The following is a 16,973-nucleotide window of genomic DNA, read 5'->3' as shown; positions in this document are numbered from 1 at the left end:
ACAATCTTTAAAAATGGACAGGACTTGTACTCAAATATGAACAAACGTGGCGCTATTGTTGACGCCGACGTTGGCCAGTGACGACGATTGACGACGGTCGCCAGACTATACGTGATGACATGAGCTCATCCAAGTGTGCTAAACATTTGTACAGGTTTATTGCAGTAGTGCATGTGAAATATTTCATATTACCTTTAAAAATAGACAGGACTTGTACTCAAATATGAACAAACGTGCCGCTATTGTTGACGCCGACGTTGGCCAGTGACGACGAACCATTTCACACAACCTTTAAAAATGCACGGGACTGAGCCGTGTATGCGTTAGACCAATACTTCGTCCACGAAAGGGACGATGTACAACGTTGTGTATCGTGGCTATATAATGGGCTATGTATGCGTGTGCATGCACTGTCTGTGCAGCATGAAGATCACACATGACTTCATGCAGGGTTCGTCATTTTCACAAAATACATCATAAGTACAAGTTGAATATAGAGGGCATTTCTCGGTCTATTTGAATCAAAGTAGGGAAGCGACCGTCTACTCGCCTGTGGGTAGTTGTTTGCAAGAGATGATGTCGACACTTTTACATCAAGCAGGTTTAACCAACAATAAAATTTACTTACCGTTTCCAGCTCTTTTCCACACGTAACTTTTTGTTACAACCTTACCTGTCATCCAATGAGAATGAGAAAAGAAACACGACGTTTGATGGAAAATCGAAGTTAAAATGAAGCCACGTGTTGTCCATCCATCAGTTCGTTTTGAAATCCTTAGAATTAATACACATATCGACCACTGTTGTTTTAAAGTCCTCGAATCGAATCTACAGATATTTATGAAGTTCACTTTTGTCGAATATCGTGTTATTGTTCACGATAACCACCCAACCGGATCGACCTCTTTTGAAAATAGCAGCGTGGATGCAGTAAACTTAAAGTGCCGACGTAAAAGAGGTCACCAAAATTGACCAGTTCCGCGATAGCGCGGGAATGCATGTGGCGGGAAAATATCTCTCAAGTTATTGCAAAAATTAAATTGACTTTGAGGCGTGGCTGTGTGTTAATCAGTGGGTTTTATCAGCTGAAAATGCACAATAAAAGATAACCCGACCACCTGTGCAGCTTTGAAGCCTGCACAATTCTAAGAAAGGAACCTGATCTATTTGATTTATCATGCATTTGTTATTCATGCGGGTAGCTGTCTCGACGACACGCTACAGCAATTACACTAGTACTATGTCAGATATGTAGTTAAAGGCCTACGCCGTTCGTTAATAATTTTGAATTTGAATGCAATGTAGTCTAATGTAGTTTAAGTGGAACTTGTGCCACTTTTGCAATCAGTCGATGTGGCAAAAATAACCTTGATTTGAGGAAAACAAGTCCATTGCAAGCCTAAAACACGTACATTTTTTTAGCATAAATGAATATATTTTTGATATCATGATCAATGAGAATAGATTCGATGACCCGTTGACACAGTTACCGAAAAGGAACAATTACCCATTGTCAATCTGCCACAGACGGTATATGATTAAGGGTTGACCATAGGTAGGCCTACCACCATTTCGGCTAGAACTTGAAATCCTGAAACAATTACAACTCCTCCAAAATTAAAAACTTGGGAGGCTGTTCTCCGGAAAACGAAGCTCGAACAGGCTGCCACCCTTGAAATGGGAAAGAACTTCATTTTGAAAGAGAGTCCTAATTGCTTGAGGTTTTCGAGTTCTAGCCGAAATGGTGGTAGGCCTACCTATGGTCAACCCGTCTGTGGTATGAAGAAGACCTAATTTGAATTAAGTTGCATTTGTTTAACCTTGTGACCCTATTTATTCTGAGCAATCTTAATGGCCCTCTCAAACGTCAACCGTGACATTTCAACACGTAACTTAAAAAGTGATACTATGATGTGATTTACAACTTTGCGGAAATACGTCCGTTTTTAATTGTTGATCACAAATGTAAAGCTCAAATTTTCCATTTTTGATTAGATTTGTTATAAAATCGCTGAATGGAAACCACCGCGACCGCGAAAATGTTCATGTTGTGACGTCATCAACGAAACGGCATCGAAGCGAGCTGTCCAGGCGGGATTAAACCATCAATTTCTAGAAAATGTGCATTTTGATTCGAAAACCTTACCGATTTATGAGAAAGTGACGTAGTCATTTGTCAAAAACAGCTAAAACATTATATGGTGAAATTTGACACGAGTTACCCTTTAACTAATTCTGCAAAGGCTCAATAGTGCAGATGTTTCACAAGCGATATTGCAAGTGTAGGCCTATGAAATGAAATATTTCAATAGATACATGTACGGTTGCAACTTTTTGGAGACTTTGTGTTTTGTTAATGAGTACTTAGTGAAGCAGTTATCAAACCGCGGGAAGCCGCTTCACATCACATGAGATGTTTCAGCCAATCAATTTAAGCAAAATGTCAGCGCACTTCGTACAGCCGAGCAGTTGTCCGGACCATTTCCGAACATAAATTAAGACACGCGACGGTTGCCGAGTGCATTAATATTTTAATGAGTAATAATGCACCACGAAACATGAGGTTTTGTCCCCAATTTTACTGACGTCGGTTGACTTTATCATTCAGCATGTTCAAGCTAAGCTGTCCGAGTTTATTCATGTCGGAGGTATAGAATAAAACGTTTCGAGGCCTATTTACCTAATTCAAAACGTTAAGGCCTTACCGGTGACCTTTTGGAAAAGCATAGTAGTGTAAACTTATAAGAATTTAGTTTATGGTTAAAATAGATAACAAATAAAACAGGTTATCACTCGTTCTATCGATACATACCTCGTGCAATCTTGATTTAATTGTACTATAATTTCGTGGATTATTGAATGATTGTGTGCATGACTTTCCCAGGAATAATAACACCAAAGCAGCAAAGTTTCCAGTGCAGGCTGTTTCCGCTTCAAAGAAAAGATCGAGGGCCAAGCGACGTTTTGTAGCACCAGGTGGGTAGAGGCGAGCGGTTTCTTTGTGTGACGACCTCCTTGGTATGTCCGGGTTGTTTGGGAAATGTAATAAGTTGTAGGCATTTATGAAATACTTGAAAGGTCTTTTAAAAGGATTATTGAAGTGAATAAAGAAATCTTGCAAGGCCCTGGTTCCAATAGAAATACTGCTCGCCTGCGCTTGTCCTTGGACGACGCACCAGAAAGAAGTTTTTTTTAAATTCACTAATGAAGACTTTTGTCAAGACTTCATCTATTACAAAGGAAAATATACGAATCTTCATGTAAAATATTATGATAAGCTTTTAATTTCAGGCATTTAATTCTAACCCGACACCAGCCAAACCAACGCAATGCTACCTATACCCGCTGTTGGTGCGGGAATTGTTGGGTTAGGCGCGCTAACCACTTATCTGGTTGCACCATGGCTCAAAACCGACCTTGCGTACTGTTACAAATTCATGAAGTTCGCCGAGGTAGGTTTTGGTTTATAATAGGGAGTTTTCGCGAAGCCCTCGCTATGCTAACGTGAACGCCTATCACATTGTTCACAATGGCGTTTCGGTGGTTTTGTGAAAACTTCCTAATAAACTGAATAAAGGACACTTACGAAACGGTCAGCTGCCAAGTCACGTTAAGTCCACTCTTTAGTCGAAGTTTCCATACTCAAAATGCACATAGGATGGAACAGATCGAAATCTGATTAAATTATTTTGCTGTTGAAATTTTGAACCCTACTGGACCAGAGTAAACCATCCCTGGAGTGATAATCTTTGGGCGGATCGGGCAATCGACTGTGATGCGCGGGGAAACTTGTCGGTCCTCCAAGTCGATATACGATATTAAACATTGGAAGATCGTGCGCGACCCTGCGAGTCCCGATATCAATTTGTTTCTACCATTTCGGCCGCTTGGTGTCTATAAGACACTAGGCTGAATGCCTTTGGGGTAAATTAAGAAGTTCTTTCAATAATTCCAGACAGTATCGGTCAAAAAAAAAATCAGAAAAGTTAACCAGAGTCTACATATCAAACATAATAGCTTCTTTCTTTTTTCTTCTTTTCCCTCTTCGTTACCTATCTCTAATCCACCCTTTTTGTATTAGGCAAGTATCAAGACGGTAGAAGCGAAGCTTTTTATGGTTGATATGTTCGAGGCGGCCGTGAAACATAACCCGCAAAAGACGTTTCTCTGGAATGAAGGGATCGCCTACTCATACGCTCAAGTGGACGAAAAGGCAACGCAGGTGGCCAGGTTCGCTGACGGTATTGGTCTGAAATGTGGTGACTGCGTAGCAATGATGATATTCAATTCGCCGGAGTTTGTGTGGACGGTATATGGTACGTCGATGCATCAATATTTCGTTACCATTCCTACTTTCTTCTGAAAACGTGTTATAATGCGCGTCGGAAGTTTCTATCTCAGATAAGCTGTGTAGTACGGAATGTTTGTCGTCAGCGAAAATATTTAGACCTTGACCAGAGGGGATGGTCAAATTGGAAACGGCTTGCTGTTCCAGCTCAGCGGGGCCGGCTAGGCGCTCTGCTTCTGGAAACATCTTCGCCAAACATTATGTTTAGTATTCGAGGCACAATATTTAGATATTATTAATTGATTAATTTAATCAAGCTTATTTCTGTGGGTTTTTATGTCAACGATTTCTATTGTTTCAGGTTTACAAAAGCTTGGGGTCCAAGTAGCTCTCCTCAACACAAATATCAGATCTAAATCACTACAGCATTGCTTGACCGTCAGTGAAACAAAAACCGTCATATTTGGCCAAGGTAAATCATTTATCAATTGTTCTGTTCTTGACTATAAAGCAACGTTCAGAGTATACAAGGCTATTTCTTAACCATACTCACGCAAAAGTTCGTGCCATGACTAGAATTGCAGTGGCTATAACTCTGATGTCAGTCCGTTATCGCATGCGTCATGCATAGTGACGCGACAACATTGGGGCAATATTAGCAAAGAGATAATGCCTGAATTTCATGTCTGTTCGGAGAATGAAAAGTGTTTCTTTCGTCGTTTAACTTTGATATTAACCTATGTATGTAATTCAAGATCTCCAGGATGCAGTCGAGAGTGTCGCCGATTTCCTCAGCTCAGAAAGGTACAGTGTTTGGATACAGGGTAGCGTAGTCCCATCACCTTATCAAGCCATGGACAGTGTCACAGTAGGAATGAGCACAACGCCTGTCGATCCCATTGTAAGAAACAGCGTCAAAGCCACCGATCCCATTGTTTATATTTACACTTCTGGAACAACAGGTTCGTACAACATTTGGTTTCTGACTATCATGATTATCGAAGGTTTTACCGCTCATCACTTCTAAACCTCGACATCTATGTCCCCTTGTCTCTTTTCTGCTCCTGAACAATCCACTCGATATCGGTATGTTACTCATTCACATTAATCTCCTGCAGAACGGGTAAACTGTCTAGTAAATATAGAACATTTGCCTTCCTAGTTTGTCACCGCAAAGTTAGCGGAGCCTTAAGGGCCCCGCCTTGGGGTGCCGCCAAGGGTTCCGCCAAGTTTAGTATACCTACTATTCACAAATTGCATTATTTTCATTGTATTGCAGGTCTCCCTAAAGCTGCCATCATCACTCAAAACCGACCGTGTTCAGCTTCAGCAATGGTTCCGGTCCTGTGCAACATAACAGAGGACGACGTGGTTTATTTAACATTGCCTCTCTACCACAGCGCGGCATTCCTGATAGGTTTGGCTGGTACTGTTAGAGCCGGTGAGTTTTGCCTGAAAAGGGTGCGGCCATGTAAATTGCGTGAGAATGTTATCACTGGTAGAGTCCTGGGTCACCACCAGAGCTCACACAAATTTCCATCATGTCCCTGAAACGTTTACAGCTTTGGGCGACCAATGTTGATCCCTGTTTCGATGTTGGTCCCCTGTAAAAAAATTGGCCGGGTCTATTTGGCAAGCCGCTCGCCGAACAGGCATCTTTTTTTGTCCTGTTTGGAGAGCCGCTTGCCAAACAGCACTAAAAAGCCACCCTGTTCGGCCAGCCGGGCTCGCCAAACAGGTAAAAAATCTACCCTGTTTGGCGAGCTGGAGACTTTACTTTAATATTAATGAGTTCGGCTCTCCATTCAGGACAAGAAAAAGTCGCTGTTTGGTAAGCCGGGCTTGCCAAGTAGTCACTTCCAAAAAAAATTACCAGCGTATTACCGGACTTGGCAATGATTTCACCATTGTTTGAAAACCTGCTCGTGATATTCATGCATAAATTTCTATTGACAATTCCCAGGTTGTACGGCGGTTCTGCGAAGGAAGTTCTCTGCCTCGGTTTTCTGGGATGACTGTCGCCGCTACGATGTGACAGCATTCGTCTATATAGGAGAACTATTGCGATATTTGGTCAACATGCCCGAGGTAAGAACACAATTGCTGGGTTTCTGCCCGCGGGGGGACTGGGGGTAAAAATACCCACCTTTGATTCAAGAGGGTGGGTATGTACCCACCTTCTCAGGATTTCATACAAAGGGGGACCTATGCTTTAAAGCATTTTCAGGTGCAGAAAAAAGCTGTAGGAGGGGGCATTTTCTAATAAAAGTTTTTTAAATCGTTCGAAATGTTTTGCCTTCTGTTTGTCTGGGGGAGCGGTGTAGGTGTGCGTGTGAGTAGGGGGGGGGGGGGGGGGGGTCTCAAGCCAAGTTGTACTGTGTTTTTTTCTATTCTAGCAACCAAACGACAAAGACCACAAGGTCCGTGTGATATTAGGAAATGGATTGCGGCCAGAGATATGGGCTGCCTTCAAAGACAGATTCAACATTAAGGAAATCAGGGAGTTTTATGCTGCCACTGAGGGATTGGGTTTATTTATGAACTTAGGGGACAAACCTGGATCAATCGGCCGATGTTCCCCCATTCTAGTGAGTATTTTATCATTCTTTCAACTCAGTTATTACTTATGAAGTTATAAAGGGAACATTGGTATAGCCTCCTACCTACAAATATTCCTTTGTAATGAAAATCTCATTCAGATTCTTGTCCACAACTTTTACAACATACTTGTAAATTTTTATTAATTAAGCTCTTTACTCTATGTAGTAACCTTACAAGCACCTTTAATAGTACATGCACATTGAAAATGTGTAAAGAAATTAGCATAATGTTAACTCAGAATTTTAACGTGATACTTTGACCTTGGTACTGTTTTGATGTAAAAAAATGCCTTAACGACTTATAAAACAAACTGTATGCATGATTTAAAGCAGTAGACGATGTTCTTCCAATGCCTATTCTGCTGGTTACTAAATTTCCAAACACCTTCGTTATCTCGGGGCAACATTTTCGGTGTAGTCATCATGCATACAATTGATGATATCTATCTAGATCTAGGGCAAAGTATATCATATGTCTGACCAGACCAGGAAAAACTAATGAAAGTATTAGCAATTAAAATCGTGACTGTCTGCCGAAAAGATAACTTGTTGCAGAAAATCTGTACTTTTAATCTTAACAACCTCTTTTGTAGAAGAGGATTTATCCATTAAATTTCTTGAAATTCGACTATGAGAATGAAACCGCCTATCGTGGTCCCGACGGACGGTGTGTTCCCGCTAAACCAGGTAAATGGATGTCGATGTAGCACAGAAACAGTAATTCATCGCTTCGAATAGCGAATAACACTATAATTAATTGGAAGGCAAGATTAACTATAAACTAAAGGCACTGAGTTATGGTTATCTAGGGATCGAGTGATATCTTCAAATTAAATAAGTTAACCAATAGGCTTACGTCTGGCTAAAACCTAAGCTCATAGACAGATTGAAATTTCAAATATTCTGATGAATAAAGATTTTTGGTTAACGATTTGAAAATGTTTTTCAGTTCAGTGCGGTTAAAGATGTTAAAGATGATTGCAACTAAAAATAAGTCGGAGCAAAATTCATCGTACACTTTTTAATATTCAGGTGAAACTGGCCTGTACGTCTGTGCAATTCAAGCCGGTAAACGAGATTTCGATGGTTACAAAGGAAAGAAAGAATTGAATGAGAAGAAGATTCTGAGAAATGTGTTCAAGGAAGGAGATGCCTACTACAACTCTGGTGACCTTCTTAAGGTTGACGACATGCACGATGTCTACTTCATTGATAGGGTTGGAGACACTTTCAGGTGTGTATGGTTCATTTAAATCGGCAAAGAAGAGTATTTATAGTGTCACCCCTAGCGAAAGGGCCTGCCAGCTTTGGCTTATCAGACACTCTTACTCCCTCCAAACTTCTATTTCTAATGCCAGGCGCCTGGGGAGAAGGCAATTTGTACCTAATACATAGATTTAACTAGCTGGCGGCTAACCAACAGGCCGCATCTGAAAGAAGTTACCAGCGGACTTCGAACCCTTGAGCTCCCGTTCGGATCACAAGGCGGTAGCCAAACCACTACACCATCGGGATCGGATCGTGAGGCCAGCAGTACGTGTCATTACGTCAAGTACATTCTAGGAGAAGAACGCATATGCGGACATGTACGTCCAATGGGAGGAGGTGTAGCAGTTAGAACGTGCCAAGGAACCGATGGCCAAGTAACAAAATACATACCTTGTAATTGGTACATCAAGGAGCCGATGACGCAGTCACAAAAGCCACAACTTTTAATTGGCACTTCCCAGGAACCGAATGCAAAATGCATCTCCTCTAACAGATTTGGTAAAATTCCTCAATCAAGAGAAGACGGTAGTATGGAAGATGACACATACATGTATCCACTGGGTCGGGAGTGGGAACATAATGTATTGATCCCTAAGGTACATACACACCACCTGGGGCCAGGAAAACAAAATATCGTTAATTGATACTGTCGGGCAATTGTCTTTGACTATGGAGACCGTGTTTCGCTTTCCTGAACCCAGGTGATGTACGCGTCTCGCAAAGGAGCGATCTGGCTATAGGGCCTACGAATAAACATACATTTGTAGTCGTTTCATTCCGATATATTCCAGATGGAAAGGTGAAAACGTCTCCACCACAGAGGTTGCTTCTGTCTTAGCCGATGATGAGAGAATCTTACATGTCAACGTGTACGGGGTAAAGGTTCCAGGTAAGGGCGGAGATGATTCCTAAAGAGGACAGTCAGGAGCAATGAAACATAATAAACACGCAAAGGGCACGTGATGGAGTTAAAGTCGTACAATTCATCTTAACCTCGCTGTATTAGCTCATTACGAAATGATCGGAGGCTATAAAAAATCACCATCAAATGCAACAATTCAATTTCTTCCTGCTCCAGGGGCTGACGGGCGAGCAGGAATGGCCGCTATTACCATGAACGAGGGCTGCACGGTCGACCAAGAATTTCTTGCTGATCTCTACAAGAAAGTCATGGGCAACCTGCCGGTGTATGCAAGACCGATCTTCCTTCGGATGCATGAATCGGAGTTGGAAACTACGTCTACTTTTAAATATATCAAGACAAATCTGCAGAAGGAAGGCTTTAATCCAAGTCAAGTCAAGGAGCCGCTATACCGGTTAGATTCGACCAAGAAGGCCTACAGTCCAATCAACAGAATATTCTATGACCAAGTCGTATTGGGTAAAAGTAAATTATGATGGGTTTGAGCATTGTTAAATTAGTATTTTCACGAGATAGGGACTGTACTGCTCAAAGTGAAAATAATTCTGTCCATATTAATAGGAACAGTGTGGCCGTGAAAGAAACTAATCCATTCATAGGTTTAAATCTATTTGGATTCAATTGCCATTAATCGCTTATCCATCAATGATTAGACACTCTTTTATGATTTCATTTTTATTGTGACAGTCATCACCGGCAATGAGCCGTAACCAACGAATAAAACTTTTTCATCAGGAAATTAAACAATTGGTGATATTTGATTCCATATTCGTATGATTTTGCTCCAATTAGCAAATGGAATAAATGATCGGAAATTGGTTGGCCATCCTCTCCAGAATTGAAACAGGTAGTCATGGCACCCGATGCAGTCTTTCATTCCCTTATGATATAGAATTTACAATAGACAACTTCAATCGAAATATAGACGACTCAGAAAATGTTGATGACCATCTGATATACTGTGTTAAAGTGACATCTCGGGCGTGGGATTTACCTGACCAGGATAATACCCCTGCCTGACACCAGACACTGCTACTTGTAGTAAAATGTCAATGCTGATCTCCAATAATGATTTTCGCCAGACGCAGTTTTGGACAATAAAAGGCTTGTGGATTCAGGCAGGCCTATGGTTACACCTCGTTCGCGTGCACCGTGTTTATTGCGTGTTTTTCAATGATCCTGTTTGGTAACCTTGCGGACCAACATATCTCATGTTGGATTATGTTTCCCAAAGAATAGTACCTCACGAAGTAGTTTAGTGGTTTAAGATCCGTGACATTTGTTCCTATTTTGAAATTCCGAATAGTTGGCGAACCGGCTATCAATCATATCGCCCAAATTAAATCCTACATGTCCACACCAACAAATTACATTAATCCTCGTGATTCATATCCCACGAGAAATTGTGTCAGCAAATATAATTGATGCTGTGTCGAATATATTCGTTCCGGTCGGAGTATTAACTAATGTAAATACAAACCCGACCAGACGTGACTTTGATAGAAAGGGCCCCTTGGGATATCAGTATATTTGCGTATGATATGAAAATAGCCAATTTTTCATTAGTTCGGGAACACCTATATAACTGAGAAAGTTCTGATATGAATGCTGCATTCCTGATCGCATATTCTCAGAACGTTACATTACATACAGCGGGGGGGGGGGGGGGCAGGGAAAACGTTAGATATACCAATGATTTAACCATGATACTGCAATTTTCGACAAATCGTTTTTAACAGTTTCTTTACTGCACAAACATTCTGCAAGATATTTTTCTGCAACTTCATAAGTTTGGGTCAAACAGACAAAATTCACAGTATAAATGCTGTGGGACGATTCATCTTTCAGGTGTCCTACTCTGACCAGCGTATCTGGACCACCCAATACACCGTAGTATAATCAAGAAAATGCATGTCAATAAATATCAAGATTATCAAAAGCAATACTGCTGACACGTATTTTCCTCAGTGTAGTCCCTTCTCTTGTCCAATTGGCTTAAACCCGTCAATACAGCATTTTTTGAAGCCTCAAATGATATCAATTTTCAATGACCTTTACCCAAGTGTTTTGATAGTGTTTGTGTTGCCACATTTACGTGTCTAATTGACCGATATTGTCACCGATAAGCGCCAGGTCGCCGGGTGAGACATTCCACTGTATAGAAATTGTGCTTTTCAGGAGAACTATTAGGCTAAGGTTACTTCATAGAACAGCTATTACTAGTAATGAACAGGTGCATCAAAACAAATTCATGCAATGTTTTGCTCATTTAGATACTATTTCCTGTACTTTCTCAATAGTACACAGCCCGTTTTTCGTGCCTATTAAATCAGAAGAGCAAATTTCTCTATACGATGCACTATTTCATAATCTGTCATTGCGCTTTTTTTAAACGAAGGTACAGTCGCCTGGAATGGCTGCTCTTTCACATTCAACGATGATGCGAAATAATAGCCAATTTCTATTGAACCTAATGTTGCCTATAAACGTCATGCAAGATCGAAACGGGGTTATAAAGCATGCTATTGGTTTGATTGAATGTCTGCCGATCAGCGCAACAGCAGCGTCGAGTGGATGCTATTTCTGTTTTCATTCGATCAGTCTCGCTCAATCGCCCGAGCGTGCTTAACTGATTTGTCTCCCTTCCTTATTCCGAGTTCGTGACACCCAATTGGATCGTCTGCTCTGGATTTTAATAAAACAGTGCTGCAGTAGCCTCAACAGGTCACAAGGATGATGACACTCACATTGTTTCAAATGTTTGGATTACATCATTGATACGACGAGGACTGCTGGTGAGTAATTTTTAATCATAAATGATGGATTTGTTGTTATTGAGATGTTGTGCATAACTTTTGACCCCGACTCATCAAGAATCAGGTAAGTTGACATAGAATAAGGCACTGATAGAAGAAATCGCTTGGTATTTGCGTTGATTAAGCCCAATCAAAACAACACTTCTCAATAGTCTAAAGGTAAAGAAATAAACAACAACAAATTTAGCATACAGCTTAATTCACTGAAACTAAATTATGGGACTTACTATGAGAACGAGAACGACTTGAAGTAAAAGTAATGCGAGTTTCGAGTTGTGAAATGTTATTTCCGAGTTCCGTTTTCCGAGTTACGAAATACTCTTTTCCTTTTATTCATGATACAATAGTGTCCTATTCCCAGGGCCGAAAATATTAGAAACGAGTATTGTTCCCCAGAAAGAGCATTTCAACCCTGGTACAAGGTACTACGCCACTGAGCTACATACCAGTAAATAGCGGTCATATGATTAATCCTGCGCAGATTCCATAACTCGTGAAATCGATCAGAAATCGAAACTCGAATCACGGAACTCGATACTCGCAATACTAAATACTCGTAATTTGCAACTCGTAACTGATAGGTCGCATCTCAATCTCATTACGAACACGTTGAAGCACAACTTCAAGAAAAAGCCAACTTAATATGGCGGCAAATCTACGCTCTGCATCAGCAGTAATTAAAAGTAATCCGCTGGTACGGTTGGTGTCTTTTGAGATTCCCTCACTGCGCTTACGGGTATTGGAACTTTAAAAAAACTGCTGATGGTTAAGGCGTTGCCTTGCTACAGTGGCAACCGCAGTGCCTCTTTAGAATCAGGAATTTCATTCTTGACGATGTATCTGCTTCCCACCGACAGTGCCAGCTGGAGCATTGAGTAAGCAAATAACCGCTTCGTCGGCCTTAATTGGTAAAAAAGTGCGGGAAGTTAGATTACCCGGTGTGATTTCAAACGAACCATATAAATCTCTATTCCTATTCAGATTAAAGATAGGCTCCCCATAGTGTGATTGAAACGCAACACCTTCTTCTAGGAATAAATTGGTTTGAGTTTTGAAATAAAAGCCACCATATAATACGACAACACAGTGACTGTCACTGTAAATGTTTTCCACTTTTCTCGAAGATCTCTTCCTTTTAAATTCCTGTTAACCTCTTGCGACTCGAGGCCTACCAATTATATAACTCGTCACTCGTAACTTGCATATTGCACAGGCCTGTTGGCTTTCACACGTTTGAGCAGTGTCATCGGCAATGTTGTCTAAATTTGATAAAATCTAAATTTCGAGAACACGTCGTGTTCTGAGAACTGGAGATCGAAACCACGCAAACATTGCTGACGGTGCATTAGATAATAGTAACCTGCTACACCATGAATATGCAACAATGTAATGCTTTCACATCTGCTAGGTTTCATTAATTTACCGATCGTCATCATGCCGTAATGATAGAGAGTATTTTTTCACAATATGCTTTCGTCAGCACATTTAATACGACAACTTCAACTGCCATCATACATGTATCTATCATTATTAAGTTACGACTTGATACAAGGATTTGGAGAGCGTAATGCTTTTTGCAGGACCTAAGCTGAACGGTTTGGTGTAAGTGCACGTCTCGAAAGCAATAAGTATAATTAATGTTACCTGTTAACATCACAATTCAGTTAATGCCTCCATCCATCAAAATCAAAAACGACTTCTGAGGAATAATGCCGCAAAAGAGCGGATATTCCTTTGTCTGACGAGTTGTAGAAATTCTAAGAGTATGGGGAGATAGGTAAGATCTAGATGCGGTGGTTGGCCCTCGTTAACGTCCGAACTTTTATTGGCACAATTATTTTACGCTGGCCTTGTTTGCGAGAGATCGTAGGTTTGAATGTCGACAGTGGTACAACAGGAACAGTGGAAGGCACCTATTCCATAGAGCTATACCCTATACTATACTATACGTGAACAATAGTTTCATGGTCATGCACCCTTTGTGAAGCCATTGTTCGCGTATAGTGTAGTATACCGTATACCTCTATGGGGAAGGTACCGAAGAGGTCGATCTTAAAATGGTAGATACGCATTGACGTTTCTTCCTATAATACGTTTCTACATTTATACGAAATCGAAACTTGATACCGAAACACGCCTAGTCTTCTTCTTCTTCTCGTTCGCTCTAGACAGTCAAGTCCGATCTTCTGATGTATTCTATGGTGTTTCGCAGCTGTTGGAGGTTTCCATAGAGCTGGTATTGTAGGCTGGTACCTTCTGGCCAGATGTTTTTTCTCAGAGCTGCCAATCTCGCACATCTTGTCAGGATGTGTGCCACGGTCATCGGTTCCGTGGCACATGGGCACAAGTCGTTGTCTCCGATCCGTAACTTTGTAAACAGGTGATAATAGACAATTGATAAGTGGCCAAGTAAACGAAACGGGTCAAGCAGGAATCAGTATCAATGCAATATTCAATATTCAATATTGACATTGACGATTTAATTAGGTAGGGTTTCTGATTACCACCTTCTCCGCGAAGAAACCGATCAAGTTGTGCGAAATATATGGTTAATTGTCATGTACCTTACTTGTCAACACATTATCGACTCACAGTAAGGCACGATACGGGTATATCATTTGGTTACCTGTATCGTGAGAAGCATACTGCTAACTTCCGATTTCTGCCCCTTACGTTTTGTGAATCGTAAACATTTCTGGAAAATATATTCTTATTTGCCCTAGATTTCTATATTTAACTGGATGAAAATCTTCGGAATCGGTCATCCGATCAGCTTTTTCCGTCAAATGTATGGAAATTATGCATTTGGAAGCAACTTATTAGTGATTGATGCCAATTATTCAATGCCAATAGAGCCAGAACATGCGTAGCAACTATACCAATGCAATAGTAGAATACGAATTCGAAGGCAATGACCTTGATTACAAACTACTTACAGCTGTGTTCCCCAGCAATAATTGCTGTGCAGACTTCAGCCAGTTTACTTACACGGGGTACGTAATTAAATGAGGATGATCATCGGCGACTTCATCAGTCATTATAGGAGCGCGAATGACATCGTTAGGGGAGACAGATGCCGACTGACATGACTGACATGGTTGCTTTAACGTATTCTCGGATACATCGCATTTACTTGCGGATGAGGGAACACGTATACGCCCAGCAGCCTTACAGTGCCTGTTGATGATGTATGAATCTTGCGGTGTTTCCTGATCAATATGGCGTCAAGGAAATATTGTATGTAATTCATGGAACAACCTTGAACATGATATAACGTAAGAGATGATATTTGCTGTTCTCACGCAATGCAATCATCGCATGGAATACATTTTGGCTCATTGACAAGAGAAGTCAGTTATCATTCGCATAAACGAAATCATAGAGAAATATGCTATGTTTGTTGATATTACCTACAAATAGATAAGTAAGTATTCAAAGGGTATGCTGATTCATTTCATACCTTACATCGATCAGATAACAGCTGCATTACTGCTGCAAGGCAACCTGCATGGTCATCCATGTTGTATAGTTATAAGAGTCAAGAGAACTTGACTGGCTGTACATTCCGGTGCCAAGTTTTACATCTAACCGGCAATCTGAACAACTCGCTCATGGTACGAATTGTAAGAATTGTACGGAGAAACACTCCCTTTAACAGCTTATTCCACCATGTCAGCCCTCCACAAGTATGGCGAGAACATAAAATTACATGTTAGTTGCATAAGATAACTTTGTACGACCCTCTGGTTTTCCCTGAAGATGCTGTCGCAAGTTTCTAGTACTTCGATCGTTTTTTTCCTCTGAACATTCACGAAGGTTTTTGTTAGAGCTGAAGACAGCCACCTCAACGATCAGAATCGCTTGGCCTTCTCGTCAATTATGAGCATGTCATGGGTGTCGGTCTTGATTGCGGGCCCCGAGGAGACTAGCGAGTCCCAGAATTATCTTAATTTCTTCCCCTCGCAGGAAATGTCGTTGTCGCAGGCCGACCACATGCCCGCGCTGTTAATACGGATGTGTATTCGTATAGACATGGGAAAGTGCACGATGCCAATCCGAGTCCAAATAATTACCGATCATCACAACATCGTCCTAACTTGGCGATTCTAAATGATAAATCGGCCCGCTATCCTGCTGCTCTTACTGCCCCAAACCACTTCTTCCATGCACATACTTAAGGAAATATTGCTTTAAGAGGACCAAGAAAGCCCATAACGGTGCGCCATACCTTTGGTTGGCAGGTGTCCTTGTTGGCAATGGCGATTTGTCCATCATCTGGTGATTCTAAGAGCGCTTTGTCGCAGCGTCAAAAAGATTCATATGGTTTTATTGTTTGACTCGAAATACAATATTCTGGCTGTCGCCAAAAATGATCATCATATATCTCGGGCTTACGTCAAAGGAGATTTCTTCTCAAACGAAAACCACCCAGGCGGATAATGTTCCATAAACCTTTCTATATTAGCCAATTACTGTGTACCACCAGGCGTAGCAATCAGCTGATGGAAGATAATTTGAAATGACATGCCCTGGTCAAACTCAATAAGCTGCAATGTATAGTTGTCTTTTTAAACGTCCTTTTTAAAAAAATTGGCCCGATTTTCTTGTCAACAGCATTAGAGTACAACATAAATCTATTTACGGTTGGTTCAGCTTAGCCAAACTGTTATTTTTCGAGCTAAACATTACTAGACGTCGCGTTGTCAGTTGGTGTCAGTGCATCCAAATGATCAAGAGCTGGTTTGATTAATTCCGCATTCTCAATAATCGCTGAATATGACAGATTAATAATGCAAGCGCCTTCAAAGGGTTTCGCGTGTCGCCGTATCGACTACTTATGTTGGCAGGGTGGTTGGCTGCAATGAAATGGGGCTCGATATTTAACGCGGTATTTCTCACTCGGGGCCGTAGCAAGATAGTAACAATGTTAGGTTCCAGTAAGCTTTTCAAATCAACTTACTGTCGAAATGCCGAAAAGTTGAAAATCACAATCATCCTAAAAAAGCTATCCTCGGCAAAATCGATAACTCATCGCGCAACTGTCTTATCGAATCACTCAGTCACTCGCGATGAGATCT

At 41.0% G+C, this 16,973-nt stretch overlaps 2 protein-coding genes across 2 annotated transcripts in view; both read left to right on the top strand.

The window, feature by feature from the left end:
- The first annotated feature begins 2,793 nt into the window (after positions 1 to 2,793).
- LOC135502469 (long-chain fatty acid transport protein 2-like) lies at positions 2,794 to 10,169 on the top strand. The gene is made up of 12 exons (XM_064795308.1): positions 2,794 to 2,976; positions 3,292 to 3,452; positions 4,082 to 4,316; positions 4,650 to 4,760; positions 5,044 to 5,250; positions 5,568 to 5,729; positions 6,252 to 6,376; positions 6,685 to 6,876; positions 7,482 to 7,575; positions 7,921 to 8,122; positions 8,949 to 9,046; positions 9,236 to 10,169. Exons 2-12 carry the CDS (start codon positions 3,330 to 3,332, stop codon positions 9,553 to 9,555), a joined length of 1,869 nt encoding a protein of 622 aa, XP_064651378.1. The 5' UTR covers positions 2,794 to 2,976; positions 3,292 to 3,329; the 3' UTR covers positions 9,556 to 10,169.
- Positions 10,170 to 11,691: 1,522 nt separating this feature from the next.
- LOC135502223 (QRFP-like peptide receptor) overlaps positions 11,692 to 16,973 on the top strand; it is a 34,382-nt gene continuing 29,100 nt past the window's right edge. Inside the window, exon 1 of the mRNA XM_064794880.1 lies at positions 11,692 to 11,874. The gene's annotated coding sequence lies outside the window, so the exon portion shown is untranslated. The remainder of the gene's footprint in view (positions 11,875 to 16,973) is intronic.

This window comes from Lineus longissimus, chromosome 18 (genome assembly GCF_910592395.1).
Source record: "Lineus longissimus chromosome 18, tnLinLong1.2, whole genome shotgun sequence".
NCBI lineage: Eukaryota > Metazoa > Nemertea > Pilidiophora > Heteronemertea > Lineidae > Lineus > Lineus longissimus.
Note: the sequence above shows the minus strand (reverse complement) of the source record. Positions and strands in the feature narration are given on the sequence as shown.

Bases quoted from the DNA above. Each gene is read 5' to 3' on its own strand.
- LOC135502469 (XM_064795308.1), top strand. From the start codon at position 3,330: ATGCTACCTATACCCGCTGTTGGTGCGGGAATTGTTGGGTTAGGCGCG. The intron at 5,730-6,251 runs GTGAGTTTTGCC...GACAATTCCCAG, and splicing joins GGCTGGTACTGTTAGAGCCG to GTTGTACGGCGGTTCTGCGA. The intron at 9,047-9,235 runs GTAAGGGCGGAG...TTCCTGCTCCAG, and splicing joins GTACGGGGTAAAGGTTCCAG to GGGCTGACGGGCGAGCAGGA.